General features: G+C 44.2%; 1 protein-coding gene across 5 annotated transcripts; it reads right to left on the reverse strand.

Annotated features, from left to right (window-relative positions):
* Positions 1-24: 24 nt before the first annotated feature.
* Positions 25-26516, reverse strand: FDFT1 (farnesyl-diphosphate farnesyltransferase 1). Of its 5 annotated transcripts, XM_061424992.1 has the most exons (8): positions 26227-26516; positions 14076-14173; positions 12873-13056; positions 8723-8851; positions 7743-7934; positions 5614-5790; positions 4139-4291; positions 25-916 (listed from the first exon to the last, which is right to left on the reverse strand). In XM_061424992.1, exons 1-8 carry the CDS (start codon positions 26323-26325, stop codon positions 695-697), a joined length of 1254 nt encoding a protein of 417 aa, XP_061280976.1. In that variant the 5' UTR covers positions 26326-26516; the 3' UTR covers positions 25-694. The 5 variants fall into 5 exon arrangements, with proteins under 5 accessions (XP_061280976.1, XP_061280978.1, XP_061280975.1 ...); XM_061424994.1 differs by lacking the exon at positions 12873-13056 and having other exon boundaries at positions 26227-26317; XM_061424991.1 differs by lacking the exon at positions 26227-26516 and having other exon boundaries at positions 14076-14533.
* Between the last annotated feature and the right edge of the window lie 701 nt (positions 26517-27217).

Raw genomic sequence — 27217 nt, forward strand, 5'->3', positions numbered from 1 at the left:
AAGTGAACTACCCTTGACAAACGCTGAATAATTCAATTCTTTATTATAAAAATCTCAAAAACGTTAGCTTTGACTGGAAACTCACCTGCTACGAAGGGACCAACGGCAATCCTGAAACCTAAACTCCCTGTGAACAAGGAAATGATGCCAACTTCACCAGAAGTTGCCTCCTAGGCTTCATGTGCAGCAGGCAGTCTGCATTCTTAGGAATATTTCCTAGAACTCTACAAATATTCACACCTGCTACATTCAAGTCCACTGGAAGAGACAAAATGATGGAAAAAAAACAAGAAGCGAATGGAAAGAAAATTCACTTCACTTTCTACTGTGATAGGTATTCAAAAGTTGTTTTGCATTAAATACATTTAATTGTAACTCTAGCCTGTATTCACACTATGATCTCCTCTGCAGCCCCGGATGCAGCCCCTTCCCTGATGGCAGCCGTGAACGTTCGGCGTCAGTCACCCCGCACAGGTGAGTACAGGTGGCTGAGCTGTCCTTTCCCTTTAATCCTATCTTTTTCTCCACCACAGGTCACAGTTTCTAAAGGTCCAGGCCCACAGTACTCTTTGAGGGATTAAAACAGGAGGGGAAAAAAAGAGAAGGAGCCCACATCCATCCCTGAAGAGAAGGTCAGTCTGTTTCCCAGATAGGGGCTTGGGAGGAGGGGCGTTCAGTCTCCAGACCGAGCCAGTCAGTGCTCCCCGGTCTGAACGTAGTCCTCTGTGACCTGGGACAGGGTGCTCAGGTACTGCCAGCTCAGGGCCGCCAGGAGCATGACGAACGACAGGTAGATGGGCGAGTAGTGGCTCCGCGAGACCAGCTGACAGTTGGGGAGATTCTGTGTCCTGATGGTGGAGATGATCTGCTGTGTTTTAGTGGAACAGGGGTCAGAGTTGGGAATTCTCTGATAAATCTGTTGAAGAAAGAGGAAAACACAGTAAATCCTAAAAACCTTATAAATATCTGTGCTCACTTCTTACGACAATCTGCAACAGCTAGGCATTTTATGCCCATTTGACCAGTGAGAAAACTGAGGCTCATAGAATACAAAAGTAACAACCCCAAACCACCCCACTACTAAGGCAGGATATCAGCCTAGCCTGGGTGATCCCCTAGCCCATCCCGGAGCAGCAGGGCCGTCCCAGTGGGCTCTATCCCAGCACCTCAAAGAGCAGTGGCATCCACATTCTTTGTTGAGGCTGAAGCAGAGTGACGTGGTGGAGGGAAATGATATTGCGATCTGCTCCTGTTCCCCTCCTTGTTCATTCACACCATTCCCTCTGCCTGGGAATGCTGCTCCCATGTTCTGTCCTCAGCCTGAGTACCCCCTCCTGCCCAAGCATCAGCTTTAGTTTTTCTAGAACACCCACCCCAAACCACCCAGGTCTGGCCAAGGGCCTCCTCAGCTCCCTTCTCACCCATCACCCTTGCTGGGGTGGAGTAGCCAGGGAGGAGGGCAGGAGGGAAAGAGCACAAGCATGGTGGTGGGGACACCAAGAGTTCAGACGTCCGATCCCCTGCCTGCTCTTCAAACTGTGCGCACAGGCGCCACCTGGGCATCCTGCGATAGACGCATTCTGCCTCAAGAACAGAAACGCTAACCCGCTTGTGGAAGACATGGATGGGGGGCACAGGACTACGCCCTGAGTCGAGAGGATCCACAGGGTTTGAGGAGCACGGACCACAGCCAAACGGGAAGCTCCACCTGCTAGAAAAAGTTGGTCCTTGCCAAGGAATCATCTTTAGCAGAGAAGGAAGTAGAAGTTTCTGGCTGTTTGCCTGAGCATTTGTTTTTGTCCCAAAATAGCTGGTGGAGCTTCTCACCAGCTGCCAGGTACCCAGACTGCCTTCCAGTGGAGGCGGCTCCAGAGGACGAGGCCCTGAGGAACAGCTGCCCTGCTCAGGGGATCTGGGCTTCGCTCCACCTCGTCCTTCACACTTCAGACTTGTGAGAGCCTTGAATTCCCTGCACATGTGCAATCAGGGAGCCCAGGGGTAAATGTCTTCCCGTCTTACATGCTCAGCGAGGAGAGAGAGGATGCGAGCTAACCTCTGGCCACCAGCAAAATGCCCAACAACTTGTGGACTTCATACTAAAAGTCTTCACTTGAAACTTTATTAACAAAATGTCCTTAAGGCTGACATTAAAACCATTTCACATTCCATTCCTTGAGACTCAGAAATTTTCAGTTTAAGTCAAATAAACTTATGGCTATTAATATTTCCTCTAAAATACCTTAAGTTTCACTAGAGTAATTTTAAATAAAATAATTTATCTTTTTTATATTTATTTATTTGATTGCAACAGGTCTTAGTTGTGGCAAGTCAATAGGTCAACATGTGGGATCTAGTTCCCTGACCAGGGATCAAATCTGGGCCCCCTGCAAGGGGAGCACAGAGTCTAGGCCACTGGACCACCAGGGACGTCCCTGCAAACTTTTCTTAAAGGGCCTAAAAAAGTATTTTCAGCATTGTGGGCCCTGTCTGTTATAGCTGCTCAGCCCTGCTGCTCAAGAGCCCTGGGAGCCATGGACGATAACAGAAACAAATGGACGGGGCTGTGTCCTAATGTAAAGTCATTTATGAAATCAGGGGGTCAGCCAGCTGTGTGTGGCCTGCCCTGCTCTGCCCTAAGTCAAACTGTGAATCCCAACTAGGCTTTAATTCCAGTAATGATGGAAAGTACCTAATAAAATATGAATTCTAATACAGCAATGGAACTGCCTACATTTTAAAAACACGGTTTTCTAAAATCAATGATCAGAATAAAATTTAAAAAGCTATTCTCTGAACTATAAACTACATAGCATGTTTCTAATTTATATAAAATGGGAACAGTACCTAAAATGTCACTATTTAGAAAGGGTAATTCAAGCCTTTAGAATTGTGGTGAACAGTGGCTCTGAAGCCAGCCAAACCTGGGTCCAAATTATGGCCCCAGCCATGGTGTTAGGGCCTCAAATTTCCTTGATATTAATAGTACCCGCCTTTTTGGCTGCTATGCCAGGTACAGAGAAAGTCCCAAGTAAGTGCTGGCTAAACAGTGAACCCCAATGTCCCAAGTCTCATCAGTAGCTATTTTTTGGTCAATAGCTGGACATGTTCATCTAGTCAGTAAAAGAATTTGGGGTTTTTTAAAAAACCTGCTCTGTATACCTTCTATGAGTGCCTCACACAGAAATGTAGAGATCTAAAACTTGGCAGATGGAGGACAGGAAAGAAATACAAGAAAAATGTGCAATATGCAATGGAAATCAGAGGAAGTCATTGTATTATAGAATTTTTAGATAAAACTGCTCTTACAAATCTTATCCCTGTCAAAACATAACCCAGGGACTGGAAGGATCAGAAAACTAGGGACAGTGGTGACCTGTGGGGAGGGAGGTCTTATGTTTTCATCTGCTTCTGCAGTAATTCAGTCTTCAGTAAGAACAAACCTAAGCCTCTCGGGTTTCTATGCTGCGGAAGGTGGTAGCCACCCACACCCCCTGTGAAAATCAAAAATGTCTCCAGACGCTACTAAATGTCCTCGGAAGAGGAGGAAGCTAAATCATCTCACTTGAGAAGTAAGGCTCAGGGCCTGGCAAGTAGAGAGCCCCAACCTCTAAGAAAAAGTTCTAGAATAGGCATGCTCTGTTTTATGGGATGCATTTTGGCAAAGGAAATGAGATCAACATTACAAAATTTAGAAATAGTTGCAGCCTCTTGGTTTTCCTTTGTCAAAATTCTCCACGATGGATTCTCCACTGAGGCCCTTGCCATAATATGAAGCACTGGACGGGGTGTCAGGAAGTGTGGCCTGCGATCCTGGATCCCCTCAGATGCTATGTCATCAGCCACAGACCTGGCTTCACATGCATCAGCGATAAAAGGAGAAGCCTGGTTGGCCTCTAACTTCACCTTCCAACTCAAAAAATATGATTCTCCTGGGAGCACCATCGTAAGACCTGGCTTCCTTTATCCCCTCTGACTAGGGCACCAGGAAGCTCCCAACAGTCGGCTCCCTGTGCATATTCTTCTGGAATAAAGGACACCAACCCATGTCTTTATGCCATAACACTGCGAGTTGTTGAGATCATCTAATATCCCAATATGAAGGAATGTTTAAATAGTAACATTATTAAATAAAGCCCACCTCTTCCATGTACTGGTGTATTATGGCTTTTACAGCTGGCATGTTGGTGGCATCCATCATCAGGGTGACCGCTTGCCCTTTTCGAATCTTCACCACCCCCTTGAACACCTGCTGATTATTGTAACAGGCAGCCAAAGTAGCAATGGCCATGACCTATGGATAATGAGAGACAGAAAACACGTTCATCTCATTTCATGAAAACATGTGAGAAACTGCACTGTAACCAGTCATCATGAGACGGGAAGAGAACATGGGCAGAGAGCGCCAAAGGGCTAAGATACAGCTAGCCAAGAGAAAACACCCATAAAGAAAGCACGCCAAGACGACCCCAGCTCCCATGCCTCCCTTTCTCAGCAACACACAGAATCAAGCGCCCTTTGCAGTCCTGAATAATTCTATAATTTAGTCACAAAAGTTCCTTTTTATTTGAAAAAAACCCCACACAATCCAATGTAACATTTTCCATGCTAAGGCAATGAGTTATTATATCTGAAAAACATATATTCCAAAATAGTATCTGAAAAACTTTCACTATTTTGTTTTTTCTCCCTATTTTTCCTACAATGAACATAATCATTATACATTAAAAAAAAAAAAAAGTACAGGGGGTTGTGGGGGACAAAAGCAGGGTGTGAGAGGGTATGGTCTCCCATGCTTAAAAGGTAAATTATTTCTAGGATAGATGGAAACCTAATTCCAGCATATGGTTTCCCAGGTGGCACAGTGGTAAAGAATCTACCTGCAATGCAGGAAACCCAGGTTCAATCCCTGGGTTGGGAAGTCCCCTGGAGAAGGGAATGACAACCATTCTGTTATTCTTGCCTGGAAAATCCCATGGACAGAGAAGTGCGGTGGGCTACAGTCCATAGGGTCGCAAAGAGTTGGACACAACTAAGCACATGGCATATATAAGTCCAGCACGGAGGTTTTAGTTCCATCAGCTGGGCAAGACTGGTCATTAGAATAAGACCAAACCAAGTTACCAAATCAGCTAAATCCTGTAACTTTCTTCACTTTGAGTTAAAAACTGAAATAATTGGTAAAGGGATTTAAAAATTAAGTTCCTAGGTTTCAGAGGCTCAGGTTTCATGTTCTGTTATCCCAAGATCTAGGAAAAGGACAGCAAAAGTTAAGTGTGCTTAATTATGACTTTTTAATAACAGCTTCACCTGTGTTTCACCCAGAACTCATAAAATCTGGAGTTGAAGCCCTCGATTTAAATAGTGAGGATAAGAATCAAAGTAACTAGTTTAGAGTAGCTAATGGGAAAATAGGTTCTAGAATTTTTTGGAAAAGCACAGACTTAATTAACCTCAAGGCTGAGCTGAGTGTGGTGGTTGTGGGGCAAAGAAAGAAAATACACTAGAGTCATCTTTTAAGGAACTCTCCATTCCTAAATAGACCAAAATAGTAAATGCCTTCCATCATCCCCACCCCCAGCATCCCGCCCTCTCCTCAGGCTCCTCGCTCAGTACCTGTGGAATAGCACAGAAGTTAAAAATACTCTGGTTTCTAAGTCGTGACAGGTAGGTGATGACGTCGGGGATGTGGTGCAGTGTGTTGGTGATGAGTTCATTCAGACACTGCACAGCCAAGTCAATGTTCTCTGGCTTAGCAAAGTCACCCAGCTTCTTCACGTACTTGCTCCAAGTCTGGACAGATAAGCAGATTAAAGACAAGTCAGCATATGCATAAGGGAGCAATGCGCGAGCCACATGAAAGGACCTTTGCAAATAAGAACTATGATATACAAAGTCTGTCTTGCCGCTGCCTCACCTTTCATCAAGACTGAATCTGTTTTAACCACCATGCAATGGCTATTATAACTACACTCTAACCACAACCAAGAGTAAGTTAAGTGTTTGGGAAAGTGTCCCTTTGGGACAATTAGTTCAGCACAGATGGAGCAATACTTTGATGACCTCAGGCCAAAAAGGCCTCCTGATTTTCGCAAGGCAATTGTCTACTTCTGAAAAAATAACCAGCTATAACAAAATCAGCTACAACGGCATTGTAAGATAAACGTTAAACATTCGCAAGGTGTCCAGGCCTCAAAATAATTAATGATTAACCTTATGTTCCCAATTCTGATAAGAATACGGCTGAACAAGTTATCCGGGGGAAAAGAGCTGAGTGTCTATTATAAGAACGTTACCCTGAAAGTGAAATAACAGCCTCAACTTGAACAACGGGATTGGTTTGATGATCTTTAATGATATTACTTAGAGGGTTCTCTGAAGCTAGCAAATAACTTACTTTTATTCTTAGGTATTCTTAAACTTCCTAAAGAATAACACTTATTATAACTTTATACAACCCATTCCAGTGTTCTTGCCTGGAGAATCCCAGGGACGGGGGAGTCTGGTGGGCTGCCGTCTATGGGGTCGCACAGAGTCGGACACGACTGAAGCGACTTAGCAGCAGCAGCAGCATAACTTTATACACTCCCCAAAAGAAATGACTGGGCCTAAAAGGACTAAGAGATTTAATGGAAAATCAAATTTGTTCTCCATGCTTAACATGCACCTAAACTCACTCAGATTGATGGTACTCAACTGTCCTGCAGAACCTGGAGAAAAAGGTTAATGAGCACCTATGTAACCACCAGCTTCAACAGTTACTGACGCTTGGCTTCTACTGCCCCAGCCCCCAAATTATTTTAAAATCCCAATAATCACTGTATTTATCATTTTATACTGATATGTTATCATTTAATATTTTATTATGAATTTCTAAAAGACCAGGAACCTTTCTTGCACATATATCTTATCACAACTAAAAGTTAACTAAAGGTAAATGTTTAATACAGATTATCCAGTTAGCAGCCATACTGTCCCACTGTCTGATTTTTTCCCACTGAGTTTCCTCCAATAAGGACCTTAAACAAACAAAGTCCATGTGTTGTATCTGGCTGATGTCACTTAGGTCTCTCTTAGGTCCAGCTGCTCAGTTTTTATTTCACTCCTCAATGTGGCCCAGTCCAGGAAGAGAACCCTGGCTGGTCAGTGTCCATGCCCAGTTCAAGGGGGCCCGTCCACTCCAGCCCCTCTAGGCTTTACCGCGGCCCTCGTGGACTCACACACAGTCTGACAAGGAACACCTGTTTGATCTGATCTCCCTGTAGCTGCTCTGGCTTTGTCCTGCACAGACTCTGAGCTCTCGTCTGTGGAGCTGGTGTGCTGCCTGCACCCATTCGTGGTCTGGAGCTCCTGGGGATGTTCTGTCGCTTGTGCTTTCGGACATGTTATCCATGAGCTGGGTTTTGGGTAAAGCTTGAGTGTCTCATCTTTTTTTTTTTTTCCCTTTGGTGAGAATCTGGAAAAATCCAAAAACTATGACACAGGAACCAAGCCTCTGAGTGAGTCACGGGACGTTATACCCACCACTGGAGAAAGCCTGTCCAAGAAAAAGGGACACAGCCTGAACTCCTAGACGGATACAGCCAGTCTCCCTGAAGCAAACTAAACCCTAACCTAATCTGCACGTTCTCCTGTGCTGTCTAAGGGGCCTTGATTTGTGTTTCTGTCACTTGCAACCAACAGGATTCAATGGTTTATTGTCAGAGAGTGTTCAAAATTCTGCCCAAACCCCCTGAAGCTGTTACCTCTTGAGGCCAAAACTCTCTCCCTTCTCGCTGGTCTTCCAGATAATCACGGATGATGTTTGTTTTCTGCAGGAAAAGGCCCATAGAGTTGGCTCGCTCTGTGTCTTCGCCAATTAAGGGGTCTTCTAACTCCGAGGCCGAGAAGAGACGGGAGAGGCCAATTCCCACTAGCCCAGCAACATAGTGACAGTACTGTAAGAAAATGTTTAGAGTGCTTAATAATGAAACTTTTACTAAAAGGGAAACACTAGAAATCATTAGCTGCGAAAAACCAGGTTCCAAAGAGAGTGTAAAAGATCTCATTTTGCTTTAAACACACACACACACACATTATATACCATGTACATGTAAGCAGTAAAAAACATTCCAAGAAGAATGAATACAAAAGACTTAACAAAAATGATCTCTGGCTCATCAGAGATCTGTGATCTCTAGCTCATGTGATATTTCTTCTTCTTCTCTTTTTTTACTATATATATATATATATATACTATATATATTATATATATAGTATTTATATAAAGATATATATTGTACATATATATGTACAACGCACATGCACTGCTTGTAGAATAAAAGGTTATTGGAAAAACAACCGAGTACAGTAAACTTTCTGATATCTGAAACTGGGAGTAAAGGCCCTGAGGGAATAAGGAATATTCTAACAGAAACTAGAATACTAAGTAGAGTTTAATCTTGAAGACATTGTAAGATCTTGCAGTGTCTCAAAATCTTCATTATGTAAAAGAACGTCATGGTAGTACTTTGTTTTTTTTTAATATAATGAGGATGTGTTTTAAGCTCTGTGTATTAAGTCCTCAGAAACAACCCAGTGGTAACATAAGACTGTTAAGTGTTTATGAGGAGACATTACCACTGGGTTGTAAAAACACCACTTCTTCTTCATCCTAAACATCACGGTGGGTGCTGCCAGCTCATCGGTGCCACCCACACCGACAATGCTCCACAGGGACACTAACCTTGTCCCACTCCCGTTCAGACGTCACGCGCTTATCCAGAAACTCTGCCATCCCAAAGCCCATCTTCTGGCAAACGTCAACAATCACTGTCTGATATTTCTCAGCCAGATTTCGAAACTCCAGGGAGATCTGAAATGGAGGTCGTAAAAAAACAGAAAATATGAAACATGTGTTAAAACTGGGAAACAAGATGGTACCTACGGATCGTAAAGCAGAGCTGTAACAGAACTTGTTAGTGAAGACCCCCAAATGATCCAGCAGTAAGCCTAAATCTATGTTATACTATGTTTCTACATACTGAAGAATAAGCTCAGCAAATTTCACACATGTTAAAATAGAAGGGTATAAAAATGCTAGTCTCCAAACTCAAGATGTAAAGTCTTATTATGTGGTCACCTTCCCAATTAATGAGAAATGAGATGCTTCAACATAAAACTGAACCTAAGTGTAAGAATTTTAGGAAGAACATTTCATTTTCAGACAAGCCTCATTATAATGAAGATTCATTTGTGCAGTCTTGGGTGCTCCCTATGCAACATGCACTGCTGTGGGTACTGGGGTGCACAGCTGGCAGGTGACCTGCCCTAAGAGCTGATATTCCACTGAGGAGACCAGACAACCATTTTCCATCATCAGTTTCTGAATTCATGACATGAAGCTATAGTGTCTTACCCATTATAAAGGCTATACTTTCTAATTTCTTAAACAACTCAGTTTAGTTCAATCTGAGGCAGGCTATCCAATGTTTTATTTTTTTTTCCCCATAGCCCAAGCTTTAATGTCAAAAAGTATTATTGATGCTTTTAAAATTCATCGCTACTGCATAAGTATCTTACTTAAGTTCAAAGAAGTGTTTGTAGGTTGTCAAAATAAAATATTAAATACCATGAAACTTTTCAAATAATATACTATCCACAAAATACGAAAAGTAGTGAACAGACTTTGCTAAGGATCTGAAGGGTGAGATCTTGGTCTCATGTAGACTTGGTCTACATTTACAGAAAGGTTAGAAAAACTCCCTCAGGAAACACCTAAATGTAAGGACCTGAGGGAAACTCAGCTGGTTGCAGGGCACTGAAAGAACTCAGAAGCCTAAGATATTAAGGATTATTCTGATAAACATTGACTGTTAAACCCCTAAAATCCGTAAAATCAATCCCATCTCTTCAGAACTGCTCTTTCCAGAACAGCTGTTCCAAGACAAAGCCCAAAGGCAATTCCCACGTGGACTGAAGCAAATCAGCGACTCTACCAAAGGTCATCTGAATCCCTGAATCTCGAGAGGACCTGGTCTTTCAACAGCTAACGGGGCTGGGTCAGTTCTATTTATAAAAGGGGCAAGGCCAGCCAGCTGGGGGAGGGGCAGCTTAGGCTTGAAAACAAACCCTCCAAGGTAAACACTTCACTGCTGAATGTGAACCAATTTCAGCTTTTTGGTACTTACTACATCGTTGTACAGAACACGAAAACAAATGTCTAGGAAAGAGTGACAGTGAAGAGCTCTCCATTTCCCCAGAAATCTGAGGGAGGGACCTCTGCTCAGCAAGGTCACCCAGGAGGTGCTTTCTCTTGTGCCTCCAAGTAATTCTGTTTCCCACCTGTAGTACGCTTTTTGGTCCCCGGGCCACTCTCTAGTGATGCTAAGTATGAGAAGAGAAGACACGGAAGAGAGTCCACGGGTAGCATGGAGAAAGGCCAGATTCCCAACAGGGGTGACAGGGGCATGTAGACAGAAACCTCCCTAATAATAAACCTTGGGAGCTATGATCAAAACGCTTCACCTATATGTAAACTTTTACTTTCTTTAAAACTTTATTTTACTTTTAATTGGAGGATAATTACTTCACAATATTGTAATGGTTTCTGCCATACATCAACATGAATCAGCCATAGGTAAACGTATGTCCCCTCCCTCTTGACCCTCCCTCCCCATCCCACCCCTCTAGGTTGTCACAGAGCACTGGCTTTGGGTTCCCTGCATCACACAGCAAATTCCCTGTGTGGGAATTCACTGGCCATCTATTTTATATATGGTAATGTATATGTTTTAATGCTACTATCTCAAATCACATAATTTTCCTTTTAACCATGTTTTAAAGGGACAGTAAAGCGTACCAGGAATTGAGTAGGAGGGTTCTGGAGGCAGGCTTTCTGGATTTGAATCCTGGTCCTGCCACTTAACTTCACAGGTAATTTCAGGCAAGGGGCTTAAAACTAAAACTGTGCTTCAGTTTCTTCATCTATACAAAACATGGGGAACAGTGTATCATAGACATTACATGTTAAACTCCATTAATATAAAATAAAGAAGATGATGAATCGATAATGAAATGCATTTCATAACTCATAGCTCAATAAATGAATGCTATTACTGCTAGTATCATTTAAAAGTAACCCTTTGTTATTCCTCAAGCTATGATTGGAGGTAGATCTCTAAGACTACAAGTCTCCACTAGCACCAGGTGAAAAAGATGTACTCTAATTTAACCCATCACATACAATGATTGTTCTAGAAAGCCTCTGGTGCTCATGCTCAGTCACTCAGTCATGTCTGAGTCTTTGCGACCCCATGGACTGTAGCCTACCAGACTCTTCTGTCTGGAAGATTTCCCAAACAAGAATACTGAAGTGGGTTGCCATTTCTTTCTCCAGGGGATCTTCTGGACCCAGGGATCAAACCCTGCATCTCTTGCATTGGTAGGTGGATTCTCTACCACTGAGCCACTTGGGAAGCCCCTAGGGAACATTGAGATGTGGCCAAATCAAACCTTTATTTATAAGGTATGGAAGAATCGCTTATTTATGTGATAAGATATGATAAAGATATGACTTTCTAAGATAAAATCCTAGAAAAGTAGGATCTAGGCACATGCATAAAAGAAATCTGTGAAATTTTCTAAAGCTCAAGATTTTAGTTAGAACCCACTTTACTCCAACAGAATGGACTACATACCTAATATTTACAGAACACTCAGTATGTACCAGACACTACTCTAAGTACTTTACATGTATAAACTCATTCAGGCCTCACAGCTCTCACTTTACAAAGGCAGAAACTCAGGCATGAGGAAGTTAATGAGCGCATCCAAGCTCACACAGCTGCGGATGACAGAGGTCATCCTGCGTCAATCCTCACTCAGTCCAGGTGCAAAGAGCCCACTCCCTACTCCACAACTGCCACCCACTGTGAGCTGCACCGTTTGCCACCAGACTCAGGGTGCTCCAGAGGCCAGCGGGGTGACTGTGGCCAGCTGCATTCTTGGGTGCACAAACTGGACAAAGCGTCTTTCAGGACACTGGCATTTGAGAGCTCTTTCCACAGGAAGAAAGGCTGGACTTACCAACAACATCCTGGTAATCATAGCAGCAAATAACATCTGTCTAAGAGCTCCACCTGGAAAAGGCAATGGCACCCCACTCCAGTACTCTTGCCTGGAAAATCCCATGGATGGAGAAGCGTGGTGCGCTGCAGTCCATGGGGTCGCTAAGAGTCGGACATGACTGAGCGACTTCCCTTTCACTTTTCCCTTTCATGCATTGGAGAAGGAAATGGCAACCCACTCCAGTGTTCTTGCCTGGAGAATCCCAGGGACAGGGGAGCCTGGTGGGCTGCCATGTATGGGGTCACACAGAGTCGGACATGACTGAAGTGACTTAGCAGCAGCAGCAAGAGCTCCACCTATTGGTAATTCTTTCCATCCTCGAAACCACACTAGGAGACAGGGACTTTTAATCTATTTTATAGATCAAAGAATGGAATCACAGGCAGCACCAGTTAGTGAGCAAGAGTGTGGGGCCGCCAACCCAGAAAGTCTGGCTTGATGCACCTTCGCCACATTATGCTATGCTGTCCTGAAACTGCTGGTTTTGCAGTTCCCTGCAGGCTCACAGCTCAGTAGTAAAGAATACACCTGCCAATGCAGGTGACACAAGTTTGATCCCTGGTTTGGGAAGATTCCCTGAGCAGGAAATGGCAATCCACTCCAGTATTCTTGCCTGGAGAATGCTATGGACAGAGGAGCCTGGGGGGCTACAGTCCACAGAGTCGCAAAAGCAACTTAGGAACTAAACAATGACAACCAGGCACACAAGCTGGCTGACAGCCACCCCACCAATCATGCACACGACTGCACCCCACTAGTCCTACTACCGTTGGGAAGTCCTCCAGGACTTGTCGGTCCTTTTCCTTGCTCTCCGTGAACCGCCAGTCAGGCTCATAAAGGTATGAGTGGAAGTTGTGTAGCAGTGGCACTTTTCTTTCTATACTGATAGTCATGTCATCTTCCAGTGTGTCCAAAGCTCGGAGAACCAGATAAAATATGCATACTGCATGGCTGTAAGAAAGGAATAACCACTAATACATGTGAACAAACACTCAAAGATACTGTTTCAAAATCACATTTCATTTTTGCCAGGCCATTTCGAAAACCCTCCTACACTCTTAACTCTACAGACCAATGAAAGGATACCCAAAGCTTTTCCTACTTAAGGCAACTTCTTAGCTTTCCTTTCTTAGATGGGAACAATGGAGTTCTGTAATTTATTAAAAAAATAAAAAATGTTACCAGCTGGATGTCACTACTACTCCCAGAATGAGTTACATTTAACTAGTGAAGAACTGTAGAAAGACCAAATGGGTAGACAGAACTATTATTTTGCAGATAAAATAAAGTCAAAAGATATAATAACATCTCAGTCTAAATACTATCATGTATGGCTGGCTGGCTCAGTAGTGTCTGACTCTCTGCAGCCTCATGGACTCCAGGCTGCTATGCGCATGGAATTTTCCAGGCAAGAATACTGGAGTGGGTTGCCATTTCCTTCTCCAGGGGATCTTCCCCACCCAGGGACTGAACCTGAGTTTCTTGGCAGATGGATTCTTTATCACTAGCGCCACCTGGGAAGCCCAAATACTATCACACTTACAGGCAACTGGTCTAAGTCATGTATATAATCTGCACAGAGGCAACTTCAGAAGAATTAACCCAATACACTAGAAATGCAAGGTAGCCTAAGGGAAGCCAAGGAAAATACATGAACCGCTCAGAAACAGGTCCAGCGGCCAGGACTAAAAAAAGTTAATAAACATCCCCCCCCCACCACCACCACCCCCTCAAAGAACTGGGCAGGGACACGATGAGATGGCCAGGTGCCTGGAAGGCCCAAAGTAAACACAGGCGCGTTTCAACCGCCAACATTTCCTTCACCCACTGGGGCACGTTCTGGCAAAGCCACAAGCACCACCGAGACTGCAACGCGAGGAACTGTGTCAAAAAGTAGCTTCGAATGACTCTGCAGGCCTCTGGCAAAGCTTTCCTCCCCCAAGTCAAAAACTGCAGCCTCTGCCACTCACCGCATTTCCCCATCCAGCGCCTGGATAACAGCTGCGAAACTGCGACTGGTCTGATTCAGGTACTTGTAGCATGTTTTCAAGCTGCTGCTGAGCGAGTCCTGCGGGCAGAGGAGACACACGGCGGTGGGAGACGCGGAGGTGCTGGAGTGGGGCTGGGGCGAGCGGCCGGCTGCCGCGGGGCTCCGCAGCCGGCAGCACACGCCCTCTCCCCGCGGCCGGTCCTTGGACGGCCAGGCGGCAGGAGGCAAAGGGCAGCCGCGCGAGGGGGTGCCCGCCCCCCTGGGTGCCGCGCCGGGACTCAGCACCAAAGTCCTCTTGAAGAGGGACATGGCCTTGGTGCTGCAGGCGACTGCGGCCATGGGAATCGCAGGGCCAGCGCAGTTTTTCCTCCATAGACCCGAGCCGAGAGAGGAGGCGCCCACCGCTGGGCGGGACGGGCTCTCCCTCACCCGCAATAGGCTTGGGGCTCCTGAGCACAGAACAGGCGCCCGCCGCCCGCCCCCTGCGGGCCCCGCCCACCCCGCGGCCAGCCCCTCTCACCCCACAACCCGGCCCGCCGCCCGCCCAGATGTAAGCCCCGCCCAGGTGCCAGCCCCACCCCGCCCCGCGGCCGCAGGCTCAAAACTCTGCCATTCTGCGCCTGCCTCTGAGTTCCCCTTCTCCCCAGAACCCATAGGCTGCTTAAGGGAACCCAGTCCTCTTTTGAGAAGTTTGCTCTTTCTCCTGCAACGGAATCTCCCCTCGGCCAAACTTTAGCCAGGGTCCTCTGAATCCTCAACCTTTGTACTTCTGTGCTATCTTTGCATCGCTCAGCTCTACCAAGAACGCGGTTAAATTGGTTTGGCCAGAATCCCCCATAACCCATATATGATCACCCTCACTTTCTGGCCAGGTTCCTCTTCCCCCACTTATCCTAGCGCCCCGGCCTGCCTCCAGTAAAAATCGATAGGTAGTTCAAGTAGAATGCTCTTTACCCCATAGGTTTCCTCTTAGTAATTTTTCATCCACCCGCCCCTACACTGTGTGGAACTGAGTCCAGTTCTATACTGAAGTCTCTTCCTTTACTGCAAACGCTTTTCTGAATAAAATCTTTTCTGACCTCTTTAACTACTGTCCTGTTCTGGTTTTATTTTAACACCTGTTAAACCTCTATTAGCGGAGAAGGCAATGGCACCCCACTCCTGGAAAATCCCATGGATGGAGGAGCCTGGTAGGCTGCAGTCCATGGGGTCGCTAAGAGTCAGACACGACTGAGTGACTTCACTTTCACTTTCATGCATTGGTGAAGGAGATGGCAACCCACTCCAGTGTTCTTGCCTAGAGAATCCAGGGACGGGGGAGCCTGGTGGGCTGCCGTCTATGGGGTCGCACAGAGTCAGACACGACTGAAGCGACTTAACAGCAACAGCAAACCTCTATTAGGGGCTTCCCAGGTGGCTTAGTGGTAAAAACTCTTGCCTGCTAATGCAGGAGACAAAAGAAACGGGTTTAATTCCTGGGTCGGGAAGATTCCCTGGAGGAGGAAATGACAACCCACTCCAGTATTATGCTGTTATATTCCAGTATATTATATATAATTATATATTATTTATATATAATATATAATATAGTATATTATATTATATAATATATATTATATTCCAGTATACTGGAAAACTCCATGGACAGAGGAGGCTGGCAGTACTATTTCAAGGGGTCGCAAAGAGTTGGACATGACTGAGCGCACACACACACACACACACACACCTCTATTATCCTCTGGAAATCTAATTATTCCTTTTATAAAGATTTCTAATCATCTTTCCCTTTCAAATCAATGAACCATAACAATCCTTATGAACTTTATATTTACTCTTCCCTAAGGAAAACAAAAACTGTTTCTTAAAAAAAAATCCATATTTTAATACACAACCATATCAGAAAGAATTGCTCTTTTGTATTTATTTTTATGGAGACTTTATATTTTAGAGCAGTTTTAGGTTCAGAGAGAATTGAGTTCCCATATACCACCCCCCAACCAGTCTCCCTGCACTCTCTTTTTAAGAGAGAAACAGGAAATAATTTGCAATATCTAACAAAGGGATGGTTTAAAAGAATATGTGTGTGTATATATATATACATATATATGTATATATGTATATGTATAAAAGTAAATCCCATAGACACTTTGGAATGTTAACAGTGAAACTTGGGACCTTGCTGGGGTCCAGGTGAACCATGTTCTTTTCATTTGTGTATATTTCCTAAATTTACATAGATACATATTCTTTTGTCAAGAGAATAAAGCTTTTTTTTAACCATAAGAATTTCATTTTATTGTGAAATTCAAGTTAAAATTATTAGTAAAAATTAATATTTACTAAGCACCATATATTAGTAATATCATTTTGGACATACAGTCTGGCATATAAAAATACTCAGTGAAGGACTAATGAATAAATTCATCAGTTCAGAGAGTATTTTAAGAGCAATTCATCAACTCCTCTCTCAAAATGTGGAAAGACTTCACAATAAATAAAAGGAACAGCTCTTTTCTGAGCTCTGAGCCAGCTCTTCACATACAACTTGATTCCTTTCCCTGCTCTGCCAAATGTTTTCATCCTCAGCTACACCTAAGGGTTTGGGGGCTGATGTCAAAGCTAGATTGCACTCCTTCTGAAGAGTAACAATCTTTAAGAACATGCCCCTCCTTTCCAAAAATGCCCTCTACAATCTTAAAAGTGACCCAGGTCACTAAATCACTTATCTCCTTCTGCCATCAGTCTTTCTTGGCACCTATTTGTTTCAATACATCTGTAACAATTTCCTCAAATTACCAAGAAGATACAACTAAAAAACACACTATAGAAAACATCACTATTACAAACATTTCCACTGCTTGCTTCCCAGGAGCTAAGGGAGATTGGGGAGGGAGTGGGAAGCTAAAGCTACTGCAGCCTGTCCCTTGAGTCTCCTGTTGTTTTCCTTTGCTGAGATGAGCATGCTCCCAAGAACTCTCCAGTGAGAGAAGAGGGATGAAGGGCATTGAGGGGAAGAGCGTGCAGTGGTGAGAAGTACAGGACTGTCCTCCCAGGACTGGGGCTCCAGCTGAAAAGCAATTTCACAAGTAGATAGTGACCAACCTTCCCCACAGCCTTCCGTTCAGACTTCATACAACACAGGTTTCCTCAGAAGGGAGGGAAAACCCCACAAACTTGAGAACTGAAGTTAGGAAATAACAAATGTAGTAACTACCACTTACTGGGCAGCAACTGTATGCCAAGCACAATACAAACAATAGCCTTGATCCTTACACAATCCTTTAAAGAAGGTATCATACAGATCTGCAATCCACCCAAGGACTTCAAGGCCAGATGTGTAGCAGAACTCATAATCTGTAGTGTTTTAGAAGACAGGCAATAAAAAGCATACATATCCTGTCTTTGTGGAGTGGCTCCCTGTAACTGGGATTATCAACACTTTTTCAACTGTGAATAATTACCCTAAGTGGGATGACTTTAAATCAAAGCACATTATACCGCCAAATGACTTGGAGCCAGACTTGTTTTAGACCATTTTGGAGTTAGGAAACTGTGACTGAGCGATTGTAAGCCACTATCTCTATTTTATGGATGAAGAAACTATTGCTGAAAGTTAAGCAACCACAAGTAAGAGTCAGGATTTGATTTAACAGAGAAGATGTTAGTCCAAATAATAGGATTTAGACTTGATGGAAACCAGAGCTTCATGATTAGAAAACACTTTTTCCATTTTGTGCTGTGATGTCACACAGCTTGCAGCTGGCAGTATGCCTCCAGATTTATCGATATGCTTCTAAATATTCAGGATAAATCAAGTTTAGGGAACCCTGCACTCCTACAGCGAAATCTTTCTATGATTGAAATAATCTCAGCCCTCCATGTCTGCTAAGTATAAATCTTTTTCTCTAGAGTCTTTGTTACTTAAGAGAGAAACTAAGATAATGTTTAGTGAAGAAGTCTTAAGTGGCCCTTTTCTGAAATCATTTGCAAATATTTTGTTATTAATTTTATGGATTTCCCTGATAGCTTAGTTGGTAAAGAATCTGCCTGCAATGCAGGAGACCCTGGTTCGATTCCTGGGTCGGGAAGATCCGCTGGAGAAGGGACAGGCTACCCACTCCAGTATTAATGAGCCTCCCAGGTGACTCATTTTGCCTTTTTTTTTTTTTTGCATTTCTTTTCCATGGGGATGGTCTTGATCCCTGTCTCCTGTACAACGTCACGAACCTCAGTCCATAGTTCATCAGGCACTCTATCAGATCTAGTCCCTTAAATCTATTTCTCACTTCCACTGTATAATCATAAGGGATTTGATTTAGGTCATACCTGAATGGTCTAGTGTTTCCCTACTTTCTTCGATTTAAGTCTGAATTTGGCAATAAGGAGCTCATGATATGAGCCACAGTCAGCTCCTGGTCTTGTTTTTGCTGACTGTACAGAGCTTCTCCATCTTTGGCTGCAAAGAATATAATCAATCGGATTTTGGTGTTGACCATCTGGTGATGTCCACATGTAGAGTCTTCTCTTGTGTTGTTGGAAGAGGGTGTTTGCTATGACCAGTGCGTTCTCTTGGCAAAACTCTATTAGCCTTTGCCCTGCTTCAATCCGTATCCCAATGCCAAATTTGCCTGTTACTCCAGGTCTTTCTTGACTCCCTATTTTTGCATTCTAGTCCCCTATAATGAAAAGGACATCTTTTTTGGGTGTTAGTTCTAAAGGGTCTTGTAGGTCTTCATAGAACTGTTCAACTTCAGCTTCTTCAGCGTTACTGGTTGGGGCATAGACTTGGATTTCTGTGATACTGAATGGTTTGCCTTGGAAACGAACAGAGATCATTCTGTCGTTTTTGAGATTGCATCCAAGTTCCGCATTTCGGACTCTTTTGTTGACCATGATGGCTACTCCATTTCTTCTAAGGGATTCCTGCCTGCAGTAGTAGATATAATGGTCATCTGATTTAAATTCACCCATTCCAGCCCATTTTAGTTCACTGATTCCTAGAATGTCGACGTTCACTCTTGCCATCTCCTGTTTGACCACTTCCAATTTGCCTTGATTCATGGACCGTGAACTTCCAGATGTTCAAGCTGGTTTTAGAAAAGGCAGAGGAACCAGAGATCAAATTGCCAACATCCGGTGGATCATTGAAAAAGCAAGAGAGTTCCAGAAAAACATCTATTTCTGCTTTCTTGACTATGCCAAAGCCTTTGACTGTGTGGATCACAATAAACTGTGGAAAATTCAAGAGACGGGAATACCAGACCACCTGACCTGCCTCTTGAGAAACCTGTATGCAGGTCAGGAAGCAACAGTTAGAACTGGACATGGAACAACAGACTGGTTCCAAATAGGAAAAGGAGTACGTCGAGGCTGTATATTGTCACCCTGCTTATTTAACTTCTATGCAGAGTACATCATGAGAAACGCTGGGCTGGAAGAAGCACAAGCTGGAATCAAGACTGCCGGGAGAAATATCAATAACCTCAGCTATGCAGATGACACTACCCTCATGGCAGAAAGTGAAGAGGAACTAAAAGCCTCTTGATGAAAGTGAAAGAGGAGAGTGAAAAAGTTGGCTTAAAGCTCAACATTCAGAAAACAAAGATCATGGCATCTGGTCCCATCACTTCAGGGAAACAGATGGGAACAGTGTCAGACTTTATCTTTTTGGGCTCCAAATTCACTGCAGATGGTGACTGCAGCCATGAAATTAAAAGACGCTTACTCCTTGGAAGAAAAGTTATGACCAACCTAGATAGCATATTGAAAAGCAGAGACATTACTGTGCCAACAAAGGTCCCTCTAGTCAAGGCTATGGTTTTTCCAGTGGTCATGTATGGATGTGAGAGTTAGACTGTGAAGAAAGCTGAGCACGGAAGAATTGATGCTTTTGAACAGTGGTGTTGGAGAAGACTCTTGAGAGTCCTTTGGACTGCAAGGAGATCCATTCTAAAGGAGATCAGCCCTGGGTGTTCTTTGGAAGGAATGATGCTAAAGTCAAAACTCCAGTACTTTGGCCACCTCATGTGAAGAGTTGACTCATTGGAAAAGACTCTGATGCTGGGAGGGATTGGAGGCAGGAGGAAAAGGGGATGACAGAGGATGAGATGGCTGGATGACGTGAGTTTGAGTGAACTCCGGGAGTTGGTGATGGACAGGGAGGCCTGGCGTGCTGCGATTCATGGGGTCGCAAGGAGTCGGACACAATTGAGTGACTGAACTGAACTAAACTGGTGACTCAGACGGTAATGAATCTGCCTGCAATTCAGGAGACCTGGGTTAGATCCCTGGGTTGGGAAGGGATCTGGAGCGGGGCATGGCAACCCACTCCAGTATACTTGCCTGGAGAATCCCCATGGACAGAGGAGCCTGGCAGGCTAACGTCCATGGGGTTGCACGACTGAGTAACTACGCACACACACACGTTATTATATATTTGTGTTTGAGGGGGGAGAAAAATTCTGTTCCCTATTATCAGATGCAGCCAGGGATCTGTGACCCAACAGAAAAACAGCCACTGCTTTACAATCCAAGATACACAGTTTCTGGAACACCTCCAAGGACAGGTAATTCACTACCTCTGGAGACTGCCCACCTCACTTTGGTTTTTCGTTGTCCCATAGGTGTTCCTCAGATCAGATCAGTCGCTCAGTCGTGTCCGACTCTTTGCGACCCCATGAATCGCAGCACGCCAGGCCTTCCTGTCCATCACCAACTCCTGGAGTTCACTCAGACTCATGTCCATCGAGTCAGTGATGCCATCCAGCCATCTCATCCTCTGTCGTCCCCTTCTCCTCTTGCCCACAATCCCTCCCAGCATCAGAGTCTTTTCCAATGAGTCAACTCTGCGCATGAGGTGGCCAAAGTACTGGAGTTTCAGCTTTAGCATCATTCCTTCCAAAGAAATCCCAGGGCTGATCTCCTTTAGAATGGACTTGTTGGATCTCCTTGCAGTCCAAGGGACTCTCAAGAGTCTTCTCCAACACCACAGTTCAAAAGCATCAATTCTTCGGCGCTCAGCCTTCTTTACAGTCTGACTGTTTTCTCTAATTAGAGGTATACTCAGCCATTTTAAAAAATGCCTCAGATTAAAACTGGCTCAGAAAACCTAAAACTAACAAAATTATCCCTGGAGAAGCAAATGGCAACCCACTCCAGTATTCTTGCCTGGAAAATTCCATGAACAGAGAAGCCTGGTGGGCTACAGTTTATGGGGCCGCAAAGAGTCGGACACAACTGAGTCACTGAGCATGGTAAAATATTGTACTCTGTGCTCATCAAACCTTAGAGCTAGAAGAGGGAATAGTCCAGGTCTCACTTTTCAAAAAATGTAAAAGATGCAAAGATAAGTGTCTGGACCCAAATGACCACCTTATAAATGATGTCCCCTGACTTCCAACATTCAGCTCCCTTGTCCTGCTATCATTTTTTCTTTGTAGTGCTTCTCTCCACATGAAATACTGTGTATCTTTTTTTTTTCTTCATTCTGTCTCTTCTACAAGAATGTAAGGTTTGTAAAAGCAAGGTCTTCACCTATTTTGTTCACCGTTTAATCTCAAGCTCCTAAAACAATATCAAGCATGCAACCAGTGGTCCCATGTCTGTTAGATGAATACAGGAAGGAAGGAAAGAAGGAAGGGAGTAAGGGAGGGCGGGACTATACAGCAGAATTGGAAAGAAGTGGAAAGGGAAGAAACCAGCAACTGTTGCATGCCTGTGATGTGTCTGGAGCACACACGACAGCGCTGGGATATGATCCGCTGTCTGGGGCCAATAGAAGCCTGTGCTCTTTATCCCAGGGTGACCTTCAGAGTGGAAGCAGGAAGGTCTTCAAACAGGCCCGGGTCAGCATCCTGGAACCACCATTTAAGAGCTTCATATTTCAACCACTTTATGTCACAGTTTTATAACCTGTAAAATGGTAGTACCAATAGCTCTTATGTCTTTAGGGTTGTTGTCAAGATCAACTAAGTGTGGTAAATTACAAAATGGCCATAAAGTTTGTTGCTCTTTCCATCAGAAGATGGAGTCTTTCTCCACCTCTTTGCATGTGGGCTCCCCTTTTTTTGGCCAATAAGACAGTAGGAACTGTGAGTTAAGCATAAAGCTCAAGAGTGTGTGCACACTACGGTTTGCACAATTCCAGTCAAGAGTAGAGAGCGCCCAGCCTATAGCCTGTAAATCACACATGGTCCAGCCACATGCCAACTGGCCAACTGAGCAAACTCAGTAGGAATCAACCCCAAGCTGGCCCAGACCAGAACCCCCAGCTCTCCCAGAGAACTGTGAACTAAATAACAGGTGTTATTTTAAGTCACTGAGTTTGGTTTTTTTAATTATGGTGAAATATATTGTTGTTTAGTCACTAAGTCGTGTCTAACTCTTTTGTGACTCCATGGACTGTCATCCACCAGGCTCCTCTGTCCATGGGATCTGTCAGGCAAGAACACTGGAGTGGGTTAACCATTTCCTTCTCCAGGGGATGGTCTAGACCCAGGGATCTAACCTGTGTCTCCCACACCAGCAGGTGGAGTCTTTACCCTTAAGCCATCAGGCAAGCCATGGTGAAATACACATGAAATTGCCCATCTTGACCATTTGTAAGCAGGCACTTCAGCAGTGTTAAGTACAGTCATACTGTTGTGCAACCAGACTCCAGAATTAGGCTACACAGTTTTGGGGTGGCAACCCAGTGAAAGCTAACTGATAATAGACTTCAAGTCTAGCACATAGAAGAACTCAAATGCTGTCTATTATTAACTTGATTAGTTTAACTCACAGTATAATCCCCTAATCCATTCACCTGCCAAATTACTGTTCCCAAAATACTGCTTTCATCATGTCATGGGTGCATTTGACCATTGCCTGCTACCATGAATATAGCTCAGCTCCAGGATTCCCACATGCACCACTGCACTTTGTACTTCTTTTTTTTAAAGTTAATTTATATGGAGTACAGTTTCTTTACAATGTACTTTTTTTTTCAAAATCCCTTTATCTATTTCTTTTTTAAAGTGTTTATTTATTTACTTAGCTGTGCCTGGTCTTAGCTGCAGTACATGGGATCTTTGACCTTAATTACAGCATGTGGGATCTAGTTCCTTGTCCAGGGTTGGAACCTGGGACCCCGCATTGGGAGCAAGGAGTCTTAGCCATTGGACCACCAAGGAAGTCCCTTTACAATGTACTTCTAACTTGGAATCCTCAGCCCCACACACTGTGCACAGTCCTACCAAATGACTTGGCTCATACTGGCTTTACACACGGATGATCCTCACCACTAATCTAAATCTAATATTTCTTCAAGGCCCTACACATTACAAAGCACTTATTCTGTGTTTTCTGAAAACTTTTTGCTGTAAAATGGTTCTACTTCACTAAAATTTCCTGAAATCTCAATGAACTTAAGATGACTTGGCATTTCCTAGGTTAACTTTTTTCTTTTTGGCCAAACTGCACAGGTGCCTGGGGTCCCAGTTCCCTGACCAGGGATCAAACTCTCACCCCCTGCACTGGAAGTGCACAGTCTTAGCCACTGGACCACCAGGAAGTTCTCTAGGTTAACCTTTGTACACCTGTTCTCCATCAGGGATGAACTGAGGGTACACAGTTTCCTGTCTGTGTCCATCACACAAAGTGTGCTCAGCTTTCCACTGAATCTGGACCACCCTCTGCTTAATGTGACTCTGTTGCTCATCACCTTAATGACTGTCAGCATGATGGAATCAAAAACGGTTTGTTACAGTATTTTCAGTATTTTTGTCTTCACTTAAAATATTTTAGGGACTTCCCTGGAAGTCCAGTGGTTAAGACTTCAGGCTCCTAATGCAGGGGACATGGGTCTGCTCCCTGGTTGGGGAACGAAGATCCCACAGGCTGCAAAGCACAGCCTAAAAAAATATATAAAACATTTTATAAATAAAGTGCATTTTTTTAAATTAAAGCAATTATGAGTTATGTTAATTAGAAATACAGTATCCATAAGAAAGGAATTTAAAGTTCTGAAATAACCAGATCACACCTAAGGAATATTGTTCAGTTTTGAATACTAGACTTTAAAGTAAGAGAGACCAGGTTGGTTAATGATCTGGAAAAAGTAACATATAATGAATAACTACAAGCAGAACACAGAACATTTGGCTTGTATATCATTATTCTTGGAGAGAATGAGACTTGTCTTAAAATACTTAAAGTGGCATATTACAAAACAAGGATTAGACTCTCTTGACTCCAAAGGGTGAACAAAGAGTAAAACTTCAACTCACTGTTAAGAAACACTTCGTAAAAACCAGAACTGTCTGGAGGGGGCCAGTCTCCAGAGGTAGTGAATTACCTGTCCCAGGAAGTGTCCAGGAAACTGTACATCTTGGATTGTAAAAGCAGTGGCCATTTTTCTGTTTTGGCAGCATCTGATAATAGGGAACATCTGATAATAGGGAGCATCTGATAATAGGGAACAGAATTTTTCTACCCCCTCAAAACACACGAATATACAATAAAATAAATATTTCCAAATAATTTCAGGAAAGGACCACCTAAGCGCTCTTAGCCAGAATCTCCTAAGTAAACAAATATCTATCAACCAAGGCATAGGAGCAATTTAAGGCTGTATTTCCTTTAGGCATCCCTTTAAAAACTAATCCCCTATCCCAGGCAGAGGTGACTTTTTCCTTCAGTAAATTTCCTTACCGCATGTATATTCTGCCATAGTTACTTAAGTTTCTTTTGTTTACAAAACTAGAGGTTTCTTGAGGGCACTGCATCAAGATACATCAAACAAGGCTCCTGTTTTCAAACAGCTTAAAATCTGGAATCAAACAGACTCTTAACTCTGAAAGGGACTCTGGGAACATAAAACCCATCCACAAATAACCAGGATACAAGACTATGGGGCTGATACAAGATTAAACAGTGCTAGAGAAAATGGTTGAGGGAGGGTCAGAGGTAACATGAAAAGGCATCTCATTATGGTGCCTGCCTAATTTCTATGAACAATTTTATAACATTTTATCGACCGGACAAGAGAATGAGCTCTTTGGGTGTCTAATTTGTCTACACATGTTATCCTGCCCTTCTGAACCGAGCATAAAGCCTAAAACAGAACAGATGTTTTATAAATGTCTGCTGAGAGGTCAAGAGAGGTAGCAGTCACAGAAGCTAGACTGTGAAGGAGGATTCTGAGTTACATCACAAAGGGAAAATTTTTCTGATGGAAAATTATAGTGTTTTAATAAAGGACAACAACTAAGAGTATATTTAAACAAAGGACAGTATTTGTGATGTTTCCATTGGGGAAAAGAATTTATAACTTTTGATATAACCCCACTACTTTAGTTGAATGTGTCTATTCATTTAAAAATCACTTAATGAGTTTCTTGTTGGAATAAATACCATATTTACTCATTGCAAATTCACTGAACAAAGGGTACAGGAGTGAGGCAGATGAAATACAAACAAACCCAAGTCTGGCCTTCAAAGAGCCAACTGTGTAGCTAATCGACAGACAGACAAATAATTAGAACTTGCAAGAGTAGATAAGTGTTCTAAAAAACTCAGGGAGCACAGAGGACGAAGGGACTGCTCAGACTGCAGGAAAGAGGTGGGGAGAAGCGTATGGAGGTGGTGTAACTGAAAACTGTAAGAATGAGTAAGGTTTCATTCCAGAAAAGGTATTCCTGACGATATCTGCATGGTTCATTATGTTCACAAAATTCTTTCACACCTCTCCCATTTAATCTACCCATGTGGTTGTGTTACCCACGTATTACAAGACATTAAAAAATCAATCTCAGGAACAGAACGAAATGTGAAGCCAACTACTTGAAAACCAATGTCTTGAACAAATAGAAACATTTTAAGCAGCAAGACAACTTGGGGGTTAGGAGAATGCCTGGGACACAAGGGCAGCCGGGCCAAATATTGGGGTAACGGAAGGTGAACCAAACTTGGCAGGTGGGGCCGCCTGACGTGATAGGGGTCTGTTCCCCGGAGGGAAGGAGGGAGCTCGAGGGGTCTGGCACTCGCTGGCCGCAACCTCTGAGCTCGATTATGGGCCCTGCCGGTCAGACCCAGAAGTCAGCGGTCGCGCGCAGCCTCCCCATTCCGCGGGGATGCAGGGATGCTCAGCCCACCTGGTCCATTTTGGGTATCACCTTCCGCCGGCCCCCCATCTGGAAGCGCAGAAGGTTGTAGAACTCCTCAGGGTGCCCCAAGCACTTCACGAACTCCATGCTGGCGGCAGCGGACAGTCGGATCCCCGAGCTCACCTCGTCGAAACCTCAGCCTGGCCCCTTCCCGCACTCAAGGAAGGATTAGGCTGAGGAGGTGCGGCTAGACGGCGGGGCGGGGCGGAGGCGGACCCAACGCGGCGGCGCCACGCCCATTTCCCCACCAACTTCAACGGGCCTCCAGCTCTCGCGCCGCTCCCGGTGAGCGCGCGGGGTGGACTGACGGGTGTCGATTGGCTAGGGCCGCTCGCACCAGGAAGACGCTGGCCAATCGGCGGCGGCATGAGTCTGGCGTGAGGACCACATCCTAGAGGCTAAATGGAGGGTGAAAAAGGGGCGGGCGGGAGAGCGGGATTGGTGCTCGTAATGGAGGCGGGCCTTTGTTTTCCTCTGTTTGCCTTGCGCGGATCTGGGGCAGTGAACCCTCGCTTTGCGAAACCCCGAGGCGGAGCTCATGGCGTTGGAGACCGGCCCCGGGCTGGCTTCCTCTGAAAGCTCAGCCGCGGAGAGTCCAATATGACTTTGTTAACAAGCCCTCCACATGTTCGTCCTGCCGACCAGATTAGCTCTTCCCGGACGCACTCGGCGCAGGCGCACCTCGCTGGGTGGGATCAGCCTGAGGCTGCCGAGCACACTTTAGTCCCAGAAAAGGATTTGAAGAATTTCTACGCCCTATCCAAAGATGATATGGAAAGTGCTCTCACAAGCCCCAGAAAGTAATTGCTATCCCAGCCCCCAACCTCCATATCTATTTTAACAGCAATCAGTGACCCTTTTAAAATTTTAAGGCAGATCAGATCACTGCCCAAAAACCTGCAGTGTCTCTCCATTACATTCATAAAAGCCGAAGTTCCTATGAGAGTCTAAAAGCTATATATATGAGTAGCGCCCCATT

Source organism: Bos javanicus, chromosome 8 (assembly GCF_032452875.1).
Source record: "Bos javanicus breed banteng chromosome 8, ARS-OSU_banteng_1.0, whole genome shotgun sequence".
Taxonomy (NCBI): Eukaryota; Metazoa; Chordata; class Mammalia; order Artiodactyla; family Bovidae; genus Bos; species Bos javanicus.